Here is a 20,453-nt window from a genome sequence, read left to right as displayed (position 1 = left end):
CCCCACTCACGGGGGTAAAGCTCAGACATGGACCCCTCCCCGGGAGAAGGGGAGCGTGGGACATGGCTCAGAGGGCGGCTTCGTTTGTGTCTGTGGGGTTTCATGTCTTTTGCACAAACTGATGTAAGTAAATTCAGCAAAATCCTCATTTGCTCACTGCACATGAGGAACGCAGGTAGCGATCATTTAACTTTCTGGCCTGGCCCTCTTGGACCACTTTTCTTCAGCAAAGCTGTTCTGCTTAGAGTGGCTGAGCCGTGCACCCCACAGGGCCCAGAACAGCGTCCGCACTGCCCGGCCGGATGTGCTCCCAGAAGGTTGCCTGAGAAACTCCGAGGATGGCGGTGACGAGCAGTGGGCTAGCTCTCACCAAGCCCCTCCCACACGTTCACTTTGGCACCTCCCTCATTCCTAAGAGCCACTCGCGGTGGGTCAGGGCACCGCCTTCTAGGGGATGAAACCGAGGGTCACTGGCTGGTTAATCCATCCAGGAAAGGCTGTGGAGGAGGCTTTACGGGAGCAGAGGAGCTCAGGGTCATTTTCTTGTCCGTTTCACAGACACGGGCTGCCTGGGGGTGGAGCTGAGGAAGTCTGCTGATGGCGTGGACCGACAGGTGAGGAGGGGCTGGGGTCCCGGCCACACAGGTGACCTTGGTGCTCTCAGGTTTCTCCACAGGACCTGGGACTCAGTTTTCTTGTTCAGCAAGAAGAAACCTGAGGTAGCTTTACAGCCAGCGCAGCTTGGGAGCAGACTGACTGCATCTCCCTCCCTGCTGCCAGGAGAGTCAGCTGTGGGAAGATGTGCCGAGCGGGTGACCTCGTCCTTGTGGGGCTGCTGGAAAATTGTCACAAGTACCATTTCACAGGGCCCAGGTGGGGCCAGCCCTCCCGGCCAGGTCCCCGCAGGGAGGAGCCGCCCAGCGCCCGGAGGAGGGTGTGCCCAGCGGGAGGCGGAGGCCAGGCTCCCAAGGGCTGTGGGCTGACTCTCAGCTGCTTGGGTGGTGAGGTGGTCTGTTAGCACTTCTCGTGGCTGGCTTCTGCGAAACGGTAGGCTCGCAGCTGTCCTTGTGTCTGCAGGGGCGAGTCTGAGCGTTCGTAAGTCAGAGGGGATGGGGGTCATTCACAGCCCATCTCAGCAGGAAGAGTCACTTCCCCAACAACAGCTCTGGACCAGCCCCTCCTGTGGGGAGCTGTGCATCCTGGGCGTGCGGCAATGGGTGCTGCTGTCTGGGGTACCTCGGGCCAAGGCTGGTAGGGGGCACCAACCACGCAGATTCCCAAACGGAAGGTGAAGATGGAGAAAAAACAGCAATCCAGCCTCACGGCCGCCCGCCAGATTGCCCAGAAACTTGCCAGCAGCGCTCTAATTTCTTATTGATTCCTTGCGATGTGGGGGTCGAGTGAGGCTGTGTGTGTGATTAAAGTGGCCAAGATATCAGATGGCCTTTGTGCCTTCCGAGGGAAAAGGTTTATCTTGGAGGAACAGGCCCCGCAGACCCACACGTCCCCCCACCCTGCACGGAAATTACGTCCGTGCCCTTCTCCTCAGCACCTGACTGTCCTCATTACAGCTTCCCAGGGCCTGAGCCTCGGGCATCAACGGTGGGGGAAGGCTCCTCCCGTGCCCATCAGTAATTAACAATAACCGATGGAGGCAGCTGCTGGCCCTCTCCTTCTACGCTCTCTGGGGGTGACGTGACCCTCTGGTTTTTGCGAAGTAGCAGATTAAGGGTTCTACTCCCCTCGCCACAGCCCAGATGCTTCGGTTAACTGGACTCCTGAGCCTGCACAAAGTCGGGGCAGCTGCAGGATGGGGCGGTGGTCATTCATGGCTCCGGGGTCAGGCAGGTGAGAGGTCAAAGTTCCCTCCAACTTTGGGGTGTGTGTGGCCTTGGGCAGTCCCTCCACCTGCCCAGACTCCATCTTCTTAAGATGGAAGATGAGGGTTTTGATGGCACTCGCCTGAGGCTGAGCTAAAGGACCCACGTGACACTTAGCAAAACCCCTGACACTCAGCCAAGTCTGGGCATTTCTGTGAACGGCAGGAAGAGGGACACCGACACGTCCTCTACAGGCCCAGCTTTTCTTTTTTATTTTATGAGCTGGGCTTCCCGATGAATTTTCCCAGAAAGAAGATGTGGGGCCCCGCCCCCTCCCAGTGCACCCGGCTGTGCGCAGTTTCCGGGACCAGGTCTGAACACCCACTACCTGGTTGTGGAGCCATGGTCTCCACCGTGCACCCCAGACGCACCCCACTTCCCTCTGGTTGGCAAGGCAAACACTGGTTCTTACAAAGACCAGCCAGGATGCCCTGAGCCTCAGCCTCCAACCTGTGGTCCCCGAGACAGGCAGAGGGGAGAACCAGCCGCTGCCTTGCAGACGCTTGGTCCCGTGGGAGGGACACAGGTCTCCTGTGATGCAGTCTTGGGCGAGGAGGGGCGGCAAGCAGGGGACCCTGGCCTCTGGTCTGGTGCTGCCTGGACTTGCCAGCTGGGTCCTGCCAGACCTGACGCAGCTCCATGTGGCCCTCTTACGGAACTTCAGCTCTGACTTCACAAATTCACCTTTCCTCTTCCTCAGCCCCTCCCCCCAACCCAGGAAATGATTCTCATTTTTCCCCTCCGTTTATTTAGCAGGTTTCACACACCGCACTGTCGGAGGGAATAACCCAGAGATGGCGCGCTCCCGACAGACTGGAGAGGCTGCCACCCCACTGCGTGCCCCCTCAGGTCCAGGTCTGGGCATCACGGGACCTGAGCTCCTCCTTTGCTCTCTGGCCCGTGGCCTGTGCACCTGGGGTCACCTCCGCGGCGGGGGCAGAGGGGGGCCTGGTCTCCACCTGCGCTCCTGGCTTGGCTCCTCCTGGGGTCCCCCTGGGGCAGGTTGCCAACCTTTAACCCTACGTCATGCACCCAGGCACCCTGGGTTGTCCTGGACGCAGCCTGGCCTGGCGGCATTAATTTGGAGGTTTATCTTTGAACAATGCGTGAAAACAGGGTTTTCTGAGTCAATTAACAAACAGCAGCTATTACAAAGGGGATGACTAATCCACTGATAGAAAGTAAGGTTCCCAAGCATTGCAAAGGCACTTTAACACGTAATAAACAATTCAAAATCATCCTTATCTGTAAGGTTCCACCTCTTGGCCACTGAATTAGGGAAAAGCCTGATTTCTCGCACAGCAAGCCCTGCTCCAGCACTGGCTGTTTCTCTGGGTCCTTCCCTCAGACGCCCTCATGCGCCCCCCACCCCAACCGCAGCCGGGCTGCTCTCCCACGCACACACGGGGCACCGCGGCTCCGAGCGTTGGGGCTTACGGCCTAAGGTCGTGGGCTGGAGTGTGGGGTCGCATCCCAAGGCCCTGCCCTCACACCGGCTCCCACGCTTCCAGTCGGTCCAGCACCAGAGTCACAGGTGCCCTTGGTGGGGAGGGAGCTCCTACGGGGGACCAGGCTCGGCCGGGGCCCGGGGCCCCGGCAGCTCGAGTGTGACAGGAGGCGGCGGCAGCGGCGGCAGGGGAAGACTTCCCTCCTCCAGGCGCCCATTCCACGTGCTTCTCCATCAGCCGTGTCCACGCGTCCAGGTCGGCTGCGGGCATGTGTGTGTTTTCACACACATATCTCTTTGTTCGTGTGTGTGTGCATGCACACACGTGTGTGAACATTTGGGCGCACCTCGGAGATGTGGTGCGCTCAGCCCCGACCACTGCGATGAGGCCAGCGATGCAGATTTTTGGTTTCCTCATGCAGGAAAGTTACGTTCCCCCTAGGCTGCAGCCTATTAGTGTGCGAAAGTGTTACTTCTAAGAAACCAATGAATGCACCGTAATTAAAAAATAATGTTTGTGGAAACGTAGCATCCGTGCTGCAATAAATCGAAGCACCGGAGAGCGAGGCGTGCTGTGTGCTCCACGTTTCTGAAGTCGTCGTCGGGAAATTAAGTCTAGAAAGTTCCAGGTTTGGTCCAAGAGGACAGAGCTTTCCTTGGACCGTGTTCTCGCGGGGCTGGGCGCTGACTTCAGTGCACTTCCTCCTCGTCCAGAAACGGGGGGTCAAGGACCGGTCACTGAGGATGCCCTGGTTCTGACACTGGACGGCTCTGTGACCTGGTTCTGTGGAACAGCCCAGGGAACTAACTCAGCTCCCATCTTGTCCACAGTCACGTTTTGTGGGAGGGGCTATTTGGGGGCCGTCTGTGTTCCTTACAATCTGAGGCAAAAGGGACAACCTTCCAGGGAGAGTTCCACCCACTGCTGCTTCCTGGTCAAACCAACAGCCCTGGTGACCATCAGTGCGCATGGGCCCCTCCCAGCCCGCGGCAAGCACGCCCTCGCTTCCTGCCTGCTAAGGGGTGACGCTGAATGCAGGGGGTGCCCCTGTGTCTGGGGGCTTTCCTCCCCGCTTCCACACCACAGACCAGAGGGGCCGGCACCACCCGACACACACACCCGGATCCTCCCTCACACACACACGCTGGCCCTTCCACCCCAGGGTCTCCTCCAAGGACCGGGCAAGGGACAGTTCCCGCCTGAGGCACCACCCTTCAGACCCGCCCCCAGCAGCCCCAGGACCCACCCGGCACGGCCTAGGTGCCTCCCCAATTCACATGCCAAACAGTTCTCTGGGCAGCAGGCGCCTGTCCAGCTCTTTCCTTGTTAAGTAGTTGTATGAACTGCGTCCAGAGAGACTGCGTTAATTTTTCTTTTTCTTTTCTTTTTTTCTTTTTGGTTTGGAGGGCAAAAACAATGAAAGAGAGGAAGGATGGTCTGAGAGAACTGGTTTTTTTGTTTTGTGTTTGCAGTATCTGGAGTTCTCAATCACACAGTCACTGTTAGTACCTCCCTACCACCCAGGTGGGGATGGGATTGCAGGTGGGGAGGGGATTGCAGGTGGGGGCGGGATTGCAGGTGGGGAGGGGATTCCTGGTGGGGACGGGATTGCAGGTGGGGAGGGGATCGCAGGTGGGGGCGGGATTGCAGGTGGGGAGGGGATTCCAGGTGGGGACGGGATTGCAGGTGGGGAGGGGATCGCAGGTGGGGGCGGGATTGCAGGTGGGGAGGGGATTCCAGGTGGGGACGGGATTGCAGGTGGGGAGGGGATTCCAGGTGGGGACGGGATTGCAGGTGGGGAGGGGATTCCAGGTGGGGACGGGATTGCAGGTGGGGAGGGGATTCCAGGTGGGGACGGGATTGCAGGTGGGGAGGGGATTCCTGGTGGGGATGGGATTGCAGGTGGGGAGGGGATTCCAGGTGGGGGCGGGATTGCAGGTGGGGAGGGGATTCCAGGTGGGGACGGGATTGCAGGTGGGGAGGGGATTCCAGGTGGGGACGGGATTGCAGGTGGGGAGGGGATTCCAGGTGGGGACGGGATTGCAGGTGGGGAGGGGATTCCAGGTGGGGATGGGATTGCAGGTGGGGAGGGGATCGCAGGTGGGGGCGGGATTGCAGGTGGGGAGGGGATTCCTGGTGGGGACGGGATTGCAGGTGGGGAGGGGATTCCAGGTGGGGGCGGGATTGCAGGTGGGGAGGGGATTCCAGGTGGGGACGGGATTGCAGGTGGGGAGGGGATTCCAGGTGGGGACGGGATTGCAGGTGGGGAGGGGATTCCAGGTGGGGATGGGATTGCAGGTGGGGAGGGGATTCCAGGTGGGGACGGGATTGCAGGTGGGGAGGGGATTCCTGGTGGGGATGGGATTGCAGGTGGGGAGGGGATCGCAGGTGGGGGCGGGATTGCAGGTGGGGAGGGGATTCCAGGTGGGGACGGGATTGCAGGTGGGGAGGGGATCGCAGGTGGGGGCGGGATTGCAGGTGGGGAGGGGATCCCAGGTGGGGACGGGATTGCAGGTGGGGAGGGGATCGCAGGTGGGGGCGGGATTGCAGGTGGGGAGGGGATTCCAGGTGGGGATGGGATTGCAGGTGGGGAGGGGATTCCAGGTGGGGACGGGATTGCAGGTGGGGAGGGGATTCCAGGTGGGGACGGGATTGCAGGTGGGGAGGGGATTCCAGGTGGGGATGGGATTGCAGGTGGGGAGGGGATCGCAGGTGGGGGCGGGATTGCAGGTGGGGAGGGGATTCCTGGTGGGGACGGGATTGCAGGTGGGGAGGGGATTCCAGGTGGGGGCGGGATTGCAGGTGGGGAGGGGATTCCAGGTGGGGACGGGATTGCAGGTGGGGAGGGGATTCCAGGTGGGGACGGGATTGCAGGTGGGGAGGGGATTCCAGGTGGGGATGGGATTGCAGGTGGGGAGGGGATCGCAGGTGGGGGCGGGATTGCAGGTGGGGAGGGGATTCCTGGTGGGGATGGGATTGCAGGTGGGGAGGGGATCGCAGGTGGGGGCGGGATTGCAGGTGGGGAGGGGATTCCAGGTGGGGACGGGATCGCAGGTGGGGAGGGGATTCCAGGTGGGGATGGGATTGCAGGTGGGGAGGGGATTCCAGGTGGGGATGGGATTGCAGGTGGGGAGGGGATTCCAGGTGGGGAGGGGATTCCAGGTGGGGACGGGATTGCAGGTGGGGACGGGATCGCAGGTGGGGGCGGGATTGCAGGTGGGGACGGGATTGCAGGTGGGGAGGGGATTCCAGGTGGGGACGGGGGCGGAGCCTCCTGCTCTGGGAAGCCCAGATGGTGCCCTCCACCACCCCAGGGTCTCAGCCTTTGGGGACAGTGGGGTGGCCCCCTCTGCACGTGGGCTGGGCGTCCCGCACTCTCGGGGAAGGGCACTGCTTACTGAGATTGTCTTCGTCCTCCGTGCTGGTGGCCCCTGGGCTCACGTGCTTGAAGGGAGCAACGAAGGCTGACAACGTGCTTACTTTGTCTGCAAAGAAAAGAAGAACAGGAAATGCACTTTTGACATCGAGTTCCAGAAAAACTCAATGCTTTCATATGTTATTACTGAGGGTTTGGACAAAGGAGGTTGAAAGGTCGTTTTGGTTTCAGCCATTTCATTCTGGTTCAGCCTTTTACTGAATTTCTGACAGCATTCTATCAAATGACCCTCTCCATTCAATCTGAAACATCACCATTTCTGTCTTTCTTCTTTTCTTATTTTTGGCATCTCCCCTCCTCCTTCCATGTCCCTCAAAACTTGAAGTAACCGTCTCCAGGGCAACCACCTTGCCTGAGCCTACAAGATGCTGGCGGGCAGAGCCTGCCTGACGGAGGTCACCGCATAGCACAGAGAGGAGCTCAAACAAGCACCAGCAAGTCCTCCACTAGGTGAGCCCAGACCACCTCTCCCCGTCAGTGGAGAGCTTGCTTTGTGGGTTTGAAGTGCAGGGTGAAAAAAGACTTAGGAAAAGTGTAAAAGATACTTAGCGTGTGTTTGGCAGAAGCAGAAGATGGGAGAAGGAGGCACGGGAGGAGGAAGCAGGGCAGGGTCCTGGGTGTCCCCCTGGAGAGGAGCCTGGACTGGAGACTCCGGGAGGGACCGGGGACGGGGGAAGTGGAGGCGGCCAGCATCTCGGGTCCAGACACCTAATCCAGGAGGAGGTCCTTCTGGGGACCAAGGGGCTCGGCCACGTCCCTCTACATGGAGGCCAGGGGAGTGCAGGTTGGAAGTGCGAGCAGGAGAAATGAAGGAACGCCTCTCAGAGGAGCAAAGGGGAAGCCCCTCCGTTTAGACCTTCCGCCGACTAGACCCAGCCAGGGGCCAGGAGCCTCGTCTACAGGAGAGCTCGGCCCCACGGAGCCCCCTCCTCAGACCTGCCTCTGGCGCCTCGGCTCCCCAGGGGGTCGCTGGATTCCGTCTGAATCCTGACCACGTTCTTGGGTAATTACAGAGGGAGGCTCTCCACTGCGGGGGCATCGAGGGCGTCCAGGCCACTGGGTCAGGGTTACTTTGCCAGGAGGGACACTTTCCACCTCCCTGGGTCCCCCACGCCTTAGGTGGGGCTCAGAGCGGACCTGTCTGACCCTGCGGCCTCGGTGGCGGCAGGAGCTCCGTCTGGGCCATGTCTGAGCGTGACTTCTCGTGGAAACGTCACCCAGCCGTTCATCACGTGGTCAGCCCTGGGTGTCCCGACCCGGACCTGGACTCGCTCTTTCTTTCCATTCTGAGCCCGTTTGCTCCTGAGCCGAGCTTCCCGGAGGCCGGCAGGTTCACGCTGAAATTCATTCAGGAGCCTGTTAACAGCTGTTGTTTGCAGTGGGGACGGGCAACGACACAACACTCGCTCGGAGAACAATAAATAACTGGAATGCAGAGCGCGGCTCCCTCTCCATTCTGCCGAACGAGAGGAGAAAGCCAGGGACGGGCCAGCTCCCCGAAGCCGCGCGGCTGAGCTAATTTACTGCACAGAATGAAACCGCTTGCTTGAGTTGTAATTTCATTAAGGGAGCCCCGTAACGCGCCACAAAGGGGGCGAAGCTCAAGTGATTTAGTCTGGAGCATCTCAAAATGAAATTATGATTTTCTCATAAAGCAGGGCTACCAGCCAGACACCCACAAAAACACACCAAACCAGTTCAGAGCTCACCTGAGCCAGATTGTGAAATATTTAAAAATTGCTTTCCATCCAAGTCCTCGACTTCTAGGCTGGCCAGATTCGTCAAATAAAAATTCCAAACACCTAGTTAAAATTGAGTTTCAGATACACAGCAGACTCTTTTTTGTACGTGTACATTCCTAGTATTGTGTGGGACGCCATATACGAAAAGATTCCTTGTTAATCTGAAATTCAAATTTAAGGCAAAAGACTTGAATAGACATTTCTACAAAGAAGGTAGGCAACTGACAAATCACCCACGAAAGGATGCTCAGTGTTGTGCGTCACTAGGGAAATGCAACCTCAAACCACGGGGAGGTCCCACCTCACACTCAGGAGGGGGCTGCTAGAGGAAAAGCCTGGGAAGTAAGCTGAGAACGTGGAGAAGCCGAGACCTGGTGACTGCGGGTGAGAGCGCAAGAGGGCTCGGCCACCGTGGAACCAGAAACCCCCTACTGGGTCAGCCCCGAAAGAACTGGAAGCAGGGACTCGAAGCGATACACACCGGGCGCCCAGGCTCACGGCCGCATTAGTCACATGAGACAAACGTACAAGCAACCCGCGTGTCCGTGGATGGATGGCGGACAAAGAAACGTGTCCAGATGCACGGTGGAGTCTTACGCGTCCTGAAAAGGAAGGGAGTTCTGACACCGGCTACAAAATGGATGTACCCCGAGGACAGGGAACCAAGCCAGTCACAAAAGGACAGCACTGCCCGGCCCACCCATGAGAGGCCCTGGAGGGGTGAGGCTGACAGGGACGCGGGCAGGGTGTGGCCCCAGGGCGGGGGAGGAGAGGCAGGGGGTGTTGTTCAGTGAGGACAGTTTCAGTTCGGGAAAATGCGAAGGTTCTGGAGATGGACGCGCGGTGGATATACGTAAACGGGCTTATGTCACAGAGCCAGATTCTTAGCAATGGGAATAGGGCAAATTTTGTGTTACGGCTGGTTCACTAACACTTAGACAATAAACAGTAATTCAAATTCAGCTGGACAGCCTGTATTTTTTCTGCCGACCTACCCCCCTGTGCCCTGCCGCCTCCTCCGGGCGGTGGGTTCTGGGTTTCAGGGGCTGGCTTGGACCCGCCGGACCAGACGAGACGGGAGCCAGCACGGCCGCTGACCTCCGTGGGCCGTGAGTCTCCGCGAAGTCGCACCAGCGCCGCCCGCCACGCGGCTCCGCCAGGGGGACACTGCCAACCCTGAGTGACAACCAACGGTCCCAGGAAGGGCAGGCGGCGTCTTTGCAAGGCCATCGGCAAAAGGGTGAAGAATCAGGTTTTTTATTTAGAAAAGTGACAGGCCCACTTGCTTGATGTCAGCGCCCTTCTCTGCGGCTGTTTCCCTGAGCCGCGCCTGTCGGGTCGGCACCTACTCCAGTCGGCTCCGTGTGAGCAGAGCTCCGACATCCGGCAGTTCTGGTCTCTGTGTTCATCTCAGTCCGCTTTTGAAGTCCAGTTTCACACGGGTCGCTCGGACGAAAAACGGAGGCCACGCTGGACGTCGTGGGTGGGCCGAGAAGCGGGACCACACAAGTTCCGCCCTCCCGCGGCCTCCCCCGCCTCTCAGCGGGAGGTCTGAAGGGGGAGGGGTGTTCGTCCAGGGACAAGGGCTGGAAGGGGCCGGGGCTCCCCTCCCCGCAGACGTTCCTGCCCGCGGCGCCTCCCCTCGGCCCAGAGCACCCGGTGAGGACCGGATGGGCTGGCCTGGTGAGTTGGGTGACCTGGACCGGCCCGGCCCTGGTGAGGACGGCGCCCCATGCAGCCCTCCAACCAGGAGTTGTGTCTGGGGAAGTTCCGGTTGAGGCGGGAGGCCCCATAAAAAGACCGGCAGGAGCCCTAGGCAGGGCCGCTTCTCTCCTCCCAGCACCGGCGGGTTCCCGGGCCCAAAGGCTTTACCTCACTTTTTGCCTCTGAAGCGGCTAACTTACACCTAGAATTCTATTGGTTCCCTGAGCTCACTTTCCTTCACTCCTGATTGGTTATTACTCTCACTTCTGATTGGTTATTACTCTCACTTCTGATTGGTTACTACTCTCACTTCTGATTGGTCCACTTCCCTAACTTCTGATTGGTCCATTTGTAGTACTTCATTTGCATGGAGCTCACTCCTGATTGGTCTATTTCTACAAAGCTTGTTCCTGGTTGGTCAACTTCTGTTGTACTTTATTTGCATACGATGTTGCAAAGTGTAAAACTGGCAGCCTATAAAAGGCCTGTGTAACGCTACAGGTGGGGTCCAGAGCTTGAAGAGTTAACTGGTCTTGGCCTGCTGGTGTAATTGGCCTGCTGGTGTAATAAGCCTGAGTTGTCCAACTGTCTGGGTGCTACTGTGTCTCTTGCCTGGTTACAGCTTGATGTCACGACTGAGCTGTGTCTCCAAGCTGTAACACATTTTTCTGCAACATGGTCACTGTGAGTCACACTGACAACGTTTAAATGAGTTTCTTGACTGATCCAGGTAGTTGCACTATAAAGCTTACTACTAGGTGCAAAAAATAAATGGCTTTGGACCTTGTTGGAGTGAGTTCATATGGTTCTGGTGGGGAGGCATTTTCAGGGAGCAGAAGCCCTTTCCTGGAAACATACGAGATCACATTGGTTGAGAATATTGGTAACGAAGAAATGTCGTTAGGTAACAGCATGAAGATGGATAATGGGGGCGGGAAGCACAGGGGCGAGCACCTGCTCGACAGGCACGAGGTCCTGGCTTCGGTCCCTGGGAACCTCAACGAAATAAATGGATCAACCTGATTACTTCCCCCAAAACAGACAGACAAAAGATGGGTAAACGGAAAAATGGAACAGAGTACAGGACTTGGAAATAGAATCACACCTGTATGATGCACTGATTTTCAACAAAGACCTCAAAATCACACGATGGGGTGGAAGAGTCTTTTTAAAAACAGGGCTGAAAAACTGCATCATGGTGGAAGGAGTGAATTCTGAGCTCTGTCTCGTGCTGTGTGCGGAAATTACCACAAAGTGGATCATAAACCTAAATGCAAAGCCTAACACTACAAAACTTGTAGAAGAAAATATAGCAGACGACTTTCGTGATTTTCACATATGCAGATTTTAGACGGTATATAGAAAGCAGTAATCATAAAGGGAATATAAATTAGTTTCCACCAAAATTAAAAATTTCAGCTCAGTGAAATAAACAGTTAAGAAAACAAGAAGCAAGCCACAGATCAGGATAACATACGTACAATCAGGACAACTGATTTTCATCTGAAATACAGGAAGAACTCTTGTAACTTAATAATAAAGGACAGAAAATTCAAATTAAAAAGTGGGCAAAATGCTTAAATAGAAACTGGAGGAACATCTCCCATAGCCAGAAAATAAACACATCAAGAAGCACTCAACAGTCACACACATGAGAGAAACGCAAACTAAACCAGAGAGAGAAACCAGGTCACCCCTCAGAATGTCTGAGACTAAAGGGACTGAAGGGAAATCAGGAATTCTGTCCACAGGGACGGCAACTTTGGGAAATGTTCTGGCTGCATAAATGGACACTTCGTCTATGACCGCCACTGAAGCTACTTCCAGAAATTTACCCAAGATAAATGAAACGTGTTCAAGAAAAGACCTCATCCAGAACGTGTAGCTCATTCTGTACTCATGACAGCTCAAAACTGAAGCATCCCAACGCCTACTAACAGAAGAATGTGCAAATGAATTGTCTTGAACGTACACAACGGATGCTACGGAAAAACAGGACTGAAGGACTAAAATACATTATAAGACGGATGAATCTCTAGAACACCATGCTGAGCAAAAAAAAAAAAAAAAAAAAAAAAAAAATCTAGGCATTTAAAAAAAAAAAAAAAACATGCTGTGTGATTCCAGAACAGGTAAGACTACTCTCTGTTGGGAGAGTTGAGACGGGGCTGTCCCCAAGGGTCAGGCAGCACGGCTGGGAAGGAGGAGGGTCTTTCTGGCGTGACGGAACGTTCTGTTTGGACAGAGACACGTTGTCACTACAACACACAGTGTGCACAGTTTTCTGTATATAAACTGTACTTTGGTTATTTAAAAATGTTAAAAGATAAAACTGTGACTGGACAAGAAAATAAATGATGTGAAGTAAGCATCAAAGCATTATTTAATCTAGAAGGGAGAAAACTTCAGACAGAGAAAGGCAAATATCTTATGCCATCACTTCTACGTGGGATCTCACAAAATGGCACAAATGGACTTATTTACAAAACAGAAACAGACGCACAGACATAGAGAACAAACCTGTGGTTACCAGTGGGGAGGGGAGGGGTGGGGAGGGATAAGTTAGGACTCTGGGATTAGCAGATACACACCACTATATATAAAGCAGATAAACAACAAGGCCCTACTGTGTAGCATAGGGGACTGTATTCAGTATCTTGCAATGGCCTAAGATGGAAAAGAGTATATACGTATAACTGGGCTGTGCACCAGAAACTAACACAACATTGTGAATCAAGATTACTTCAACACAAAAAAATTTAAAAAGTGGAAAACAGAAAGGAGAGAGTTGAGGCTGACGTATTAAAGAGTGAACTGTATGTGCAGCTGGGCTCTGACTGGGCCCTGGCTTGCTTTCTTTTTCTCTCTTATTTTACAGGTTTGAAACTTCAAATGCACCAAAGAAGCTTTAACGCTGTGGCAAGAAGAATCTCATGTGAAGGCCCTTGGGAGCTGTCCTCGGACCCAGGGCGCCTGGACGTGTGCAGGCACGGGGTGGGGGCGTGTGAGGGGAGACAGAAGCCTCAGGAGGTGGGACTGGATTCGGGTGGCGAGCGCCACCCCCGGCCGTGCGGGTCGCGGAGCCCGGGGACCCTCAGCTGACCCACCGGGGGACACGAAGGGCCGTGACGAGGTCCCCCTTTTCTGAGCCGGCTCTGGTGAAAGCCGTGTTTGCTGTCAGAGACTGCTTTGCTTACCCACAATTTATGAACCCATTTTTACCGAGGAAGATGAAACCTTCAAAACCCACTTTGGGGCACGAGCCCACGTCAGGCATCGGGGCAATTCATCCGTGGGAAGTAACACATTTCCTGGAACTTTCATTGAAAACTGCAGTTGCCAAACTTGTCTACGGATTTGATCTTATGTCTGCCTCCTGAAATGCATTAAAGAGTTCGAGGTACAGGTTATTCTCAAAACACTGGATAAACAGGGCACTTTGGTCTTGCCCTATTTCCACAGTTTAGCGTGAGGTTTTGCCCTTGTGTCTTCTGAGTTTGTGGGCCACGCGCTGCCATGTCCGGCACGGCTCAGCCACGTGGCAAGAAGGATCATGACAGCTGGGGCTGCAGAGCGCTCGGGGCCTCTGGGCTGCAAACCCCGGCCTCCTTGGTAAGTTCCCTCCTTGTGTTTTCCTTTTGCCAAAACACACTCTGACAGATGGCCGCCCCCAAGCCTGACCCACTTTCTTCCCTCACCAAACCCCTACTCCAACCTGGGTCTGACTTCCACGGATGCTGCTTCCATCTGAACGCGGACGCAAGGCGGTTTGAACAGGTGCGTTACCCCGGGAAGCAAGAAAATAATTAACCCCCGGGCAGGCAGGAGAAGGGAGCAGCGTCCTGGAGGGAAGACGTCTTCTCGCAGATTTTCAGGAACACGTATTTTAAGAGACTTTTTTGAAGCTGCCATCTGTGAACAAGGTTGTTCAGGCAAAGAGAGATTCTGGGTCTGCACTGAGCTCTGTCACGTGAGGGGCTTTGGTTCTTACAAGGGGTGAGGGTTTCTCCTGGCAGCTTCCAGGTGGGTAAACTCAGGATCTGACTGTAAACGGTGGCCAGCCTATAGCTGGTTCCTCGGTCACTGCATGGGCCGAACTGTGTTCTCCCCAAAATTCATGCGGAAGTTCTGATCCCTGGGCTCTCAGAAGGTGACTGCATTTGGAGACGGGGTCTTTAAAGAGGCAATTACGGTCAAAGGAGATCCTTGGGTGGGTCCTAATCTCACACGCCTGGCGTCGCGGACTCAGAGGGACGGCCATGTGTGGCCATGGGAGCGGACGGCGCAGGAGCGGGGCCTGTATCTCAGAGCCCAGCTGCCAGAACCATGAGAAATGAGTGCTTGTTGTCTAAGGCTATCCGTGGTCCTTCGTCAGGGCGGTCCAAGCTAAGACAGTCACTCAGCGAGCCTTCACTGAATGCAAATGTCTGCGCCCTTGTCAGTGGTTCCACACACTGATGCTTGAAGGGGAGATGCCGAGAGACCTGGCCTGTCCTGGGGGTCCAGGTGGTCCGGAAGGAGACCGCAGGAGGAGCTGACTGATGTCCGCCACTCCCTGAGCACAAAGGCCGCCTCTGGGCAGGAGGGCCGGCTCCAGAGCAAGCGCCCATCCATGGAAATTGTGAGTCGAGGGTGTGTCCAAGCTCAAGGAGGGGGTTCTGAAACCTGGCTGCTCCGTCTGGGGGGATAACCAGTACCCAGGGCACGGGGCCTTGATTCTGAACTGGGGGCCCGAGGGGACCTGAGGGCAGCACACATCTAACTTCTGGATTGTGAGGGATGAGCGAGGGGTGAGAGAGAGACAGAGACAGAGAGACACAGAGACGGGGAGAGAGAGAACTCTCACCCAGGAGGAGCTGGACACCCGGGCACGGGCCCCTGGAGTCACCACACCTCCCCCGGGGAGAAGCAGCATCTGAAACCTGAGCTGGAGGACGTGAGGCCAGGGAGGGCCTCCGAGTGGACACCCTGCAACAGGGGCCCGGTCCACAGAGACCCTCCCACTTCCCTCCCCCCGGACGGGCTTAGACTTGGTCACGAGATGGTCAATTTCAGTCCAGGCCGCACTGCGTTTCAGAGATTGGAAATGGCCGGCAAGCGAGGCCCAGTCTCGGGGTTCCGAGGGGGGCTCGTGCGGGGCTGGGCATGTGTGTGGGGCGGGGCGCACAGAGTAGGGCCTGCCTTCCCTTTAAAGATTCAAAGGAGGTCAGGAGATACACGACGCCTAAACTCCCCTTCAGAGCTCCCAGATTCTGTGGACGTGACCTGAAGCTCAGCAGGCGGGCAGCCAGGAGGACCACCGACCAACACGGCTCCCAGCTCTGGGGGTCAGAAGCCGTGGCTCTGCGTGAGCCGCTGGGGACCAAAGGTCTCTCCGGGATCCACCCTTCCTCCTGGTTTACTTTTTCAGGCAGGTCATTCTCCTGGGAAGCCGCCCCTCAAAGCCACAGCACGAAGACACCCCCACACCAACGGGGGCACCTCCCAGGTTGGGTTTTGACCAGACCAGGATCATGGGGCCCTGAGCGGCCTTGAAGACCACGCGGACACCTTGGGCTGGTGTGCGGGCCTGTTCCAGCTGCACCCGGATTGTTTTTGGAGGCCGGGGGGGGGGGAGGGGGGAGAAGCCACAAAGCAAACCAACTCACAACAGATTGCTCTGCGTGAACAGCAGGCCAAGATGCAGACGGCGGGCAGGTGATGGGCGGGGAGGGTGGACCTGGATGACAAAGTCTGCATCTGAAGGGGTGTGCTCACACTTCACTGAGAGACCCGTCTCTGCCAAGGTGCCCAGGGGCTTTGCAACGTCTAACTGCTTTCTTCAGTCTGCACCCCTCTGGGAGGTCAAGGAGGTGCCCCATGTTCCCCACAAATGTTGAGTTGCGGGCGCAACCGTGGGCTCCGTCCCCACGGCGAGGAGAGTAGGTCAGTCTGGACGAGCGCCCGTCAGACCTGCCGGCCACACAGCCCAGACGTGGCTGTGTGCCCGTCCCCATGCGGGGCAGAGGCGGCAGTGGGTAACGACGGTGTGGAGAGGCCTTTCCAGGCTCAGAGCCCATGAGGGGGCCGGCAGCTTCTTCCAAGATTGTCCTGCCATGAGGTCGGGGCTCACCCATCGCTCCTTCAGCAGCAACCCCGAGTCTGTCCGACACGTGAGCGCATGGCCGGCAGGTTTGGTAGCAACTGCATTCCAGAGTTTCCTGGGCAGAGTTTTACCCAGGTTGAAGCTTATTTCTCAAATGAGGAAGCAGACGTGCCCTTGCTTTATTTAACTCCCACACTGCAAGGTGCACGTTCCAGCCCCCGGGCCTCTAGGGGAGGGCGGTGTCTGTTGTGGGACAGTCCCTCCTCTGGTCCCAGGCTGCCGGCGCCCACCGCGGGCGAGGCTACGTCGGCTCCAAACGTCTGAGGCTGAAGGAGCCACCTCTCACCTCGTGGTTCCCCCGTGTTCGTCCCTGACCCCGAAGCCACTGTCTCCCTTGCGGGACAGTTTCTGGGAGCAGGGCTCCGAGCTTAACCACCAGTGCCCACCGGGATCGTGGGAAAACCATGCCGGCCTCACTGCAGGGGGAGGGGAGGTCTCGCTTCCCACCGTCCCAGCTGAGAGCTGAGGCCCCAAACCGCCCTGGCCCCGATGGGCTCAGCCCATCTTCACCACAAATCGTTGGAAAGCAGGAAATGGAGGAGATGGCCCAGCCAGGTCCCACGTGCCCCACCTCCAGGGGAGGTGTCCTGGACTTTCTCGAGGATGTTAAGTGTGTCCGCCGGGAGGATTAACTGTGGCTGCCCGGCTGGCAGCGCCAGCTCCCCTTCCTGGCTCTCCAGGCCTATGCGCAGGTTAGGGGGGTGGTATCAGAACAACCAAGATTCCCAGTGACATACTTTCCTAAATCCTACCTGACCTACAGTGGTGCCTGAGATTTTCTAAACCCAAAGCCAAGAATTTGATGCTCTGTTGCTCCAGGAACTGTCTGCAGAGTCCCGGAGCCAGGACAGTTTCCCAAATCTGTGGGGACCGTGGGGCCCAGCCTCTGGCCGGGGGACGGGCCTGCTGGGAATCGCACACGCGGGCGGGGCTGCGTTCTGGACAGAGTCGCACGTGGGAGCAGCTCCGCCTCCCGCCCAGCTGGGCCCCGGGCTTCGTCCTCCGACCCGGTGGTCCATCCGCCCTCAGGCTGCTGTGTGCAGGGAGGCTGCCCCAGGGTCGAGACTGTGCCGGTGCACAGGACGGGCCACCGCCATGCATGTCAAATCCACCCACAGCAAATCTTGTCTCAGCTTTTCTGTGTTTTCGACTGAAGTTTGGAAACTGTTGCTTTATGACTGTCAGTGTCATTTCTCTACTCTAAAATTTCTGTTTGAAACAACTTTCACCTGGGATCGACTTAAGAACTCGGCAGAAATGGAGACCCCGACAGAGCTGATCCCTTAATTTCTGCCTTGCTTTGGCCAAGTTACCAGGAATCTTGAGGAAACTTGTTTTCTGAGAAACTGTCAAGGACTCTGAAGCAGGCGTTTCAGGGTAAAGACAACAAGTGAGACGCCTGTCCCTTGTCAAGGGCCCTTGTCTCCTGGTGAGGCTGGAGACGCCCGGGCTGCCGCGCCGAGGGCTTCAGTCTCGGGCAGCCCTTGGGCCTTTAAAAGACATTTAAAAATGCTCCCGAGAGCTGGACGTCTCTGCTGTCTCCTGCAACTGCCTGGAGTGTCTACTGGAAAGGGGGCCCAGGAACGTTTGCTAAAAGGAGTGTTTGCGCAACTAAGAAACCTTAACAACCTCTACCCGCACATTTAAATTACATTTGAGCTTTAGCTCTGTGGGTCTGTGACTTTGCTCTTGATTTAAAATAGCTCTCTATTTCTCTTTACAGCTATTAGATCTAGAAATTCAAAAAAGTCCACAACAGCAGAAAATACTTCTTCTGAGCTTATGTGTAAACCCCGCGATAATCCTGCCTTCAGAGAGAGCGTGGAGCAGACAGAACGTGGCAGATCAGCTCAAGGGCAGTGGAAGGACCTGGAGTCACGGGCATGGAATTCGGCCAACGGGCGGGTCCTGGGGCCCCCGGCTCCGGGCGGGTCCAGTGGTCTCACCAGACGCAGGCCCGGCTCTCAGCCTTGCTGCCGGCCTGGGCCTTCCCTCTGCTCCTTCCCCTTCGTGCGCCCAGGCGTCTCTACAGAGAGCAGCTGCCCATACACTGTCGTGAGCATCGAACACGGCAACTGGTGGCTCGTGTGCGCAGGCGCATACTGGAGTCACTGACTCTTCATTTTCCTCCACGCACACACCTGTCTCCACCACTCAAGACCAACCCCACAGAGAGCAGGACTTGCCCGCTGTCTTGGGCCAATGGGAGGGTGGCTGGACCCTGGGCATGGACTCTAGGGGATGGCAGCACGACTGCTTCTCAGCAGGTGAGGCTGCAGGCAGCCTGGCCAAGATCCCATGCTGAAGAGGCTGGAATAGTCCGGGAGCATCGGAGATGCCCTGCTCCCCCTGAGGGGCCAGGGCCAGGGAGGGGGGTGTTAGAGTGAACCTGGGGGACCCAGCAAGACCCTTTGTGACATGGAGGCTTGCTAGTATATGGACTTGGGACTGGGCAGGAGAGTGGGCGTCCTGTTGAAGGACGAGTGGAGGGATGGATGGATGGATGGACGGTTGTGTAGATGGATGGGTGGATGTATGGATGAGTGGATGGATGGATGTAGGGGTGAGTGGATGGGTGGGTGGATGGATGGATGGCTGTGTAGACATATGGATGGATGTACAGATGAGTGGATGGATGGCTGTGTAGACGTATGGATGGATGTAGGGGTGAGTGGATGGATGGATGGATGGAGGGGTGAGTGGACGGATGAGTGGATGGATGGATGCATGTAGGGGTGAGTGGATGGATGGATGGATGTAGGGGTGGGTGGGTGGGTGGATGGATGGGTGGCTGTGTAGACGTGTGGATGGATGTACGGATGAGTGGATGGATGGATGGATGTTCTCTCTGAACTGGGCTCATCTCAGGACTGGGATCATGTGGTACCTCCCCGGCCTTGTGGGTTCAGGGAGGGTCTGCAGACTGCCTCTGGACTGACCGTCCTGGTAACCACGGCGCTTCATTAAATTGTCTGCAAAACACTAGCAGCCCAGTCCCATGCGGGGGACGGTATCCTGAGCTTCAGGTCACCTGTGAGAATCTGTGAGGCTCCAGGACAAGTCTGGGTTCAGGCTCAGGGCTCACGTCTGGACGTACCTCCCGGCCTTCTCCTGGGCTCTCACTGTGTCCACACTGCAGGAGCCTCTGGCCGGGACCCCTAAGGCGCCACATGCTGGAGAGACGTGACACCCACAGTCGCCTCTGTTCGTCAGGGAATCAACAAAACACTGAAACAGCTTTGGAAAGAGAAAGAAAAAGTCTGCCTGGTGCCTGGGCTAATTTTAGGTTGAACAACATTGATAAAATCGTTCAAAATAAAAGAGCACAGTGAACATTCCAGATTGCTGTAAACATATCAAAGCTTCTCAGAACATGTGGAAACCACCCCTCAGGACGCTGGTGCTGCCCAATGATGCACTGTTTCCGTTGTTCTGTTTCCTGGGATCCTTCAGACACTTCGGGGGAGACACACCCACATCTCATTCTTGTTAATAGTTTTGGGGAAATTTCCCTTTTTTGTCGCACGTCCTCTGTGCCGGGCATCAGGCACGTACGTCCTACGTTCCTTTTGTAAGTGTAAGCACAGAGCCTGGGAAGAAAAACCTTCACCTGGAACCCTGGCTCTTTGTCATGCAGACAAGGTTGGTTTTAAGGAAAATGAGACCGAAGCAGGGATTTTATAGAAACACAGAGGTGCCAGGTGACCTCGTTTGGTTACTGAGCATCTCACCTTTTCAGTGTCTTGGGATCGACTCTTGACTTAATACAGAATTTAAATGTAGAGTTCTGTGTGTGGAGCGTGGAACCTCACTGCAGTGCACAGATAGTCAAGTGGGAATCTGTGAGAGGTTTGGCTTGGCTCTCACGCAAGTGGGCTGAGTCCGAGGAAAACCAAGAGCCCGCTGGGAGGGAACAGCGTTGCCAGTGAGCCCAGAAGGTTGGCGGTGCGGCCCCCGCGTAAGTCACGGGTGATACAGGGGTGCTGCTGGCCCGGTGGTTTTATGAACGTCTCGTTATGCCTCCAAGCAGTTCTTGTTAGAAAACCGGTGAGTTATGCTGCCCAAGGTTACCGCTCAGATAGCCTGCGGAAAATGGTG

General features: G+C 56.4%; 1 protein-coding gene across 5 annotated transcripts in view; it reads right to left on the bottom strand.

Annotated features, from left to right (window-relative positions):
- The window catches only part of ADARB2 (adenosine deaminase RNA specific B2 (inactive)), a 421,699-nt gene that overhangs the window by 89,444 nt on the left and 311,802 nt on the right, over positions 1-20,453 (bottom strand). For all 5 annotated transcript variants that reach the window (XR_012504275.1, XM_074358384.1, XM_074358386.1 and 2 more), the window contains one exon: positions 6,727-6,813. Coding sequence is in view for 4 of the 5 variants with exons in the window: in XM_074358384.1 (XP_074214485.1) it covers positions 6,727-6,813 (87 nt within the window). In the remaining variant the exon portion in view is untranslated. The remainder of the gene's footprint in view (positions 1-6,726; positions 6,814-20,453) is intronic.

This window comes from Camelus bactrianus, chromosome 35, assembly GCF_048773025.1.
Source record: "Camelus bactrianus isolate YW-2024 breed Bactrian camel chromosome 35, ASM4877302v1, whole genome shotgun sequence".
NCBI lineage: Eukaryota > Metazoa > Chordata > Mammalia > Artiodactyla > Camelidae > Camelus > Camelus bactrianus.
This window is presented reverse-complemented; position numbering and strand designations above follow the sequence as displayed.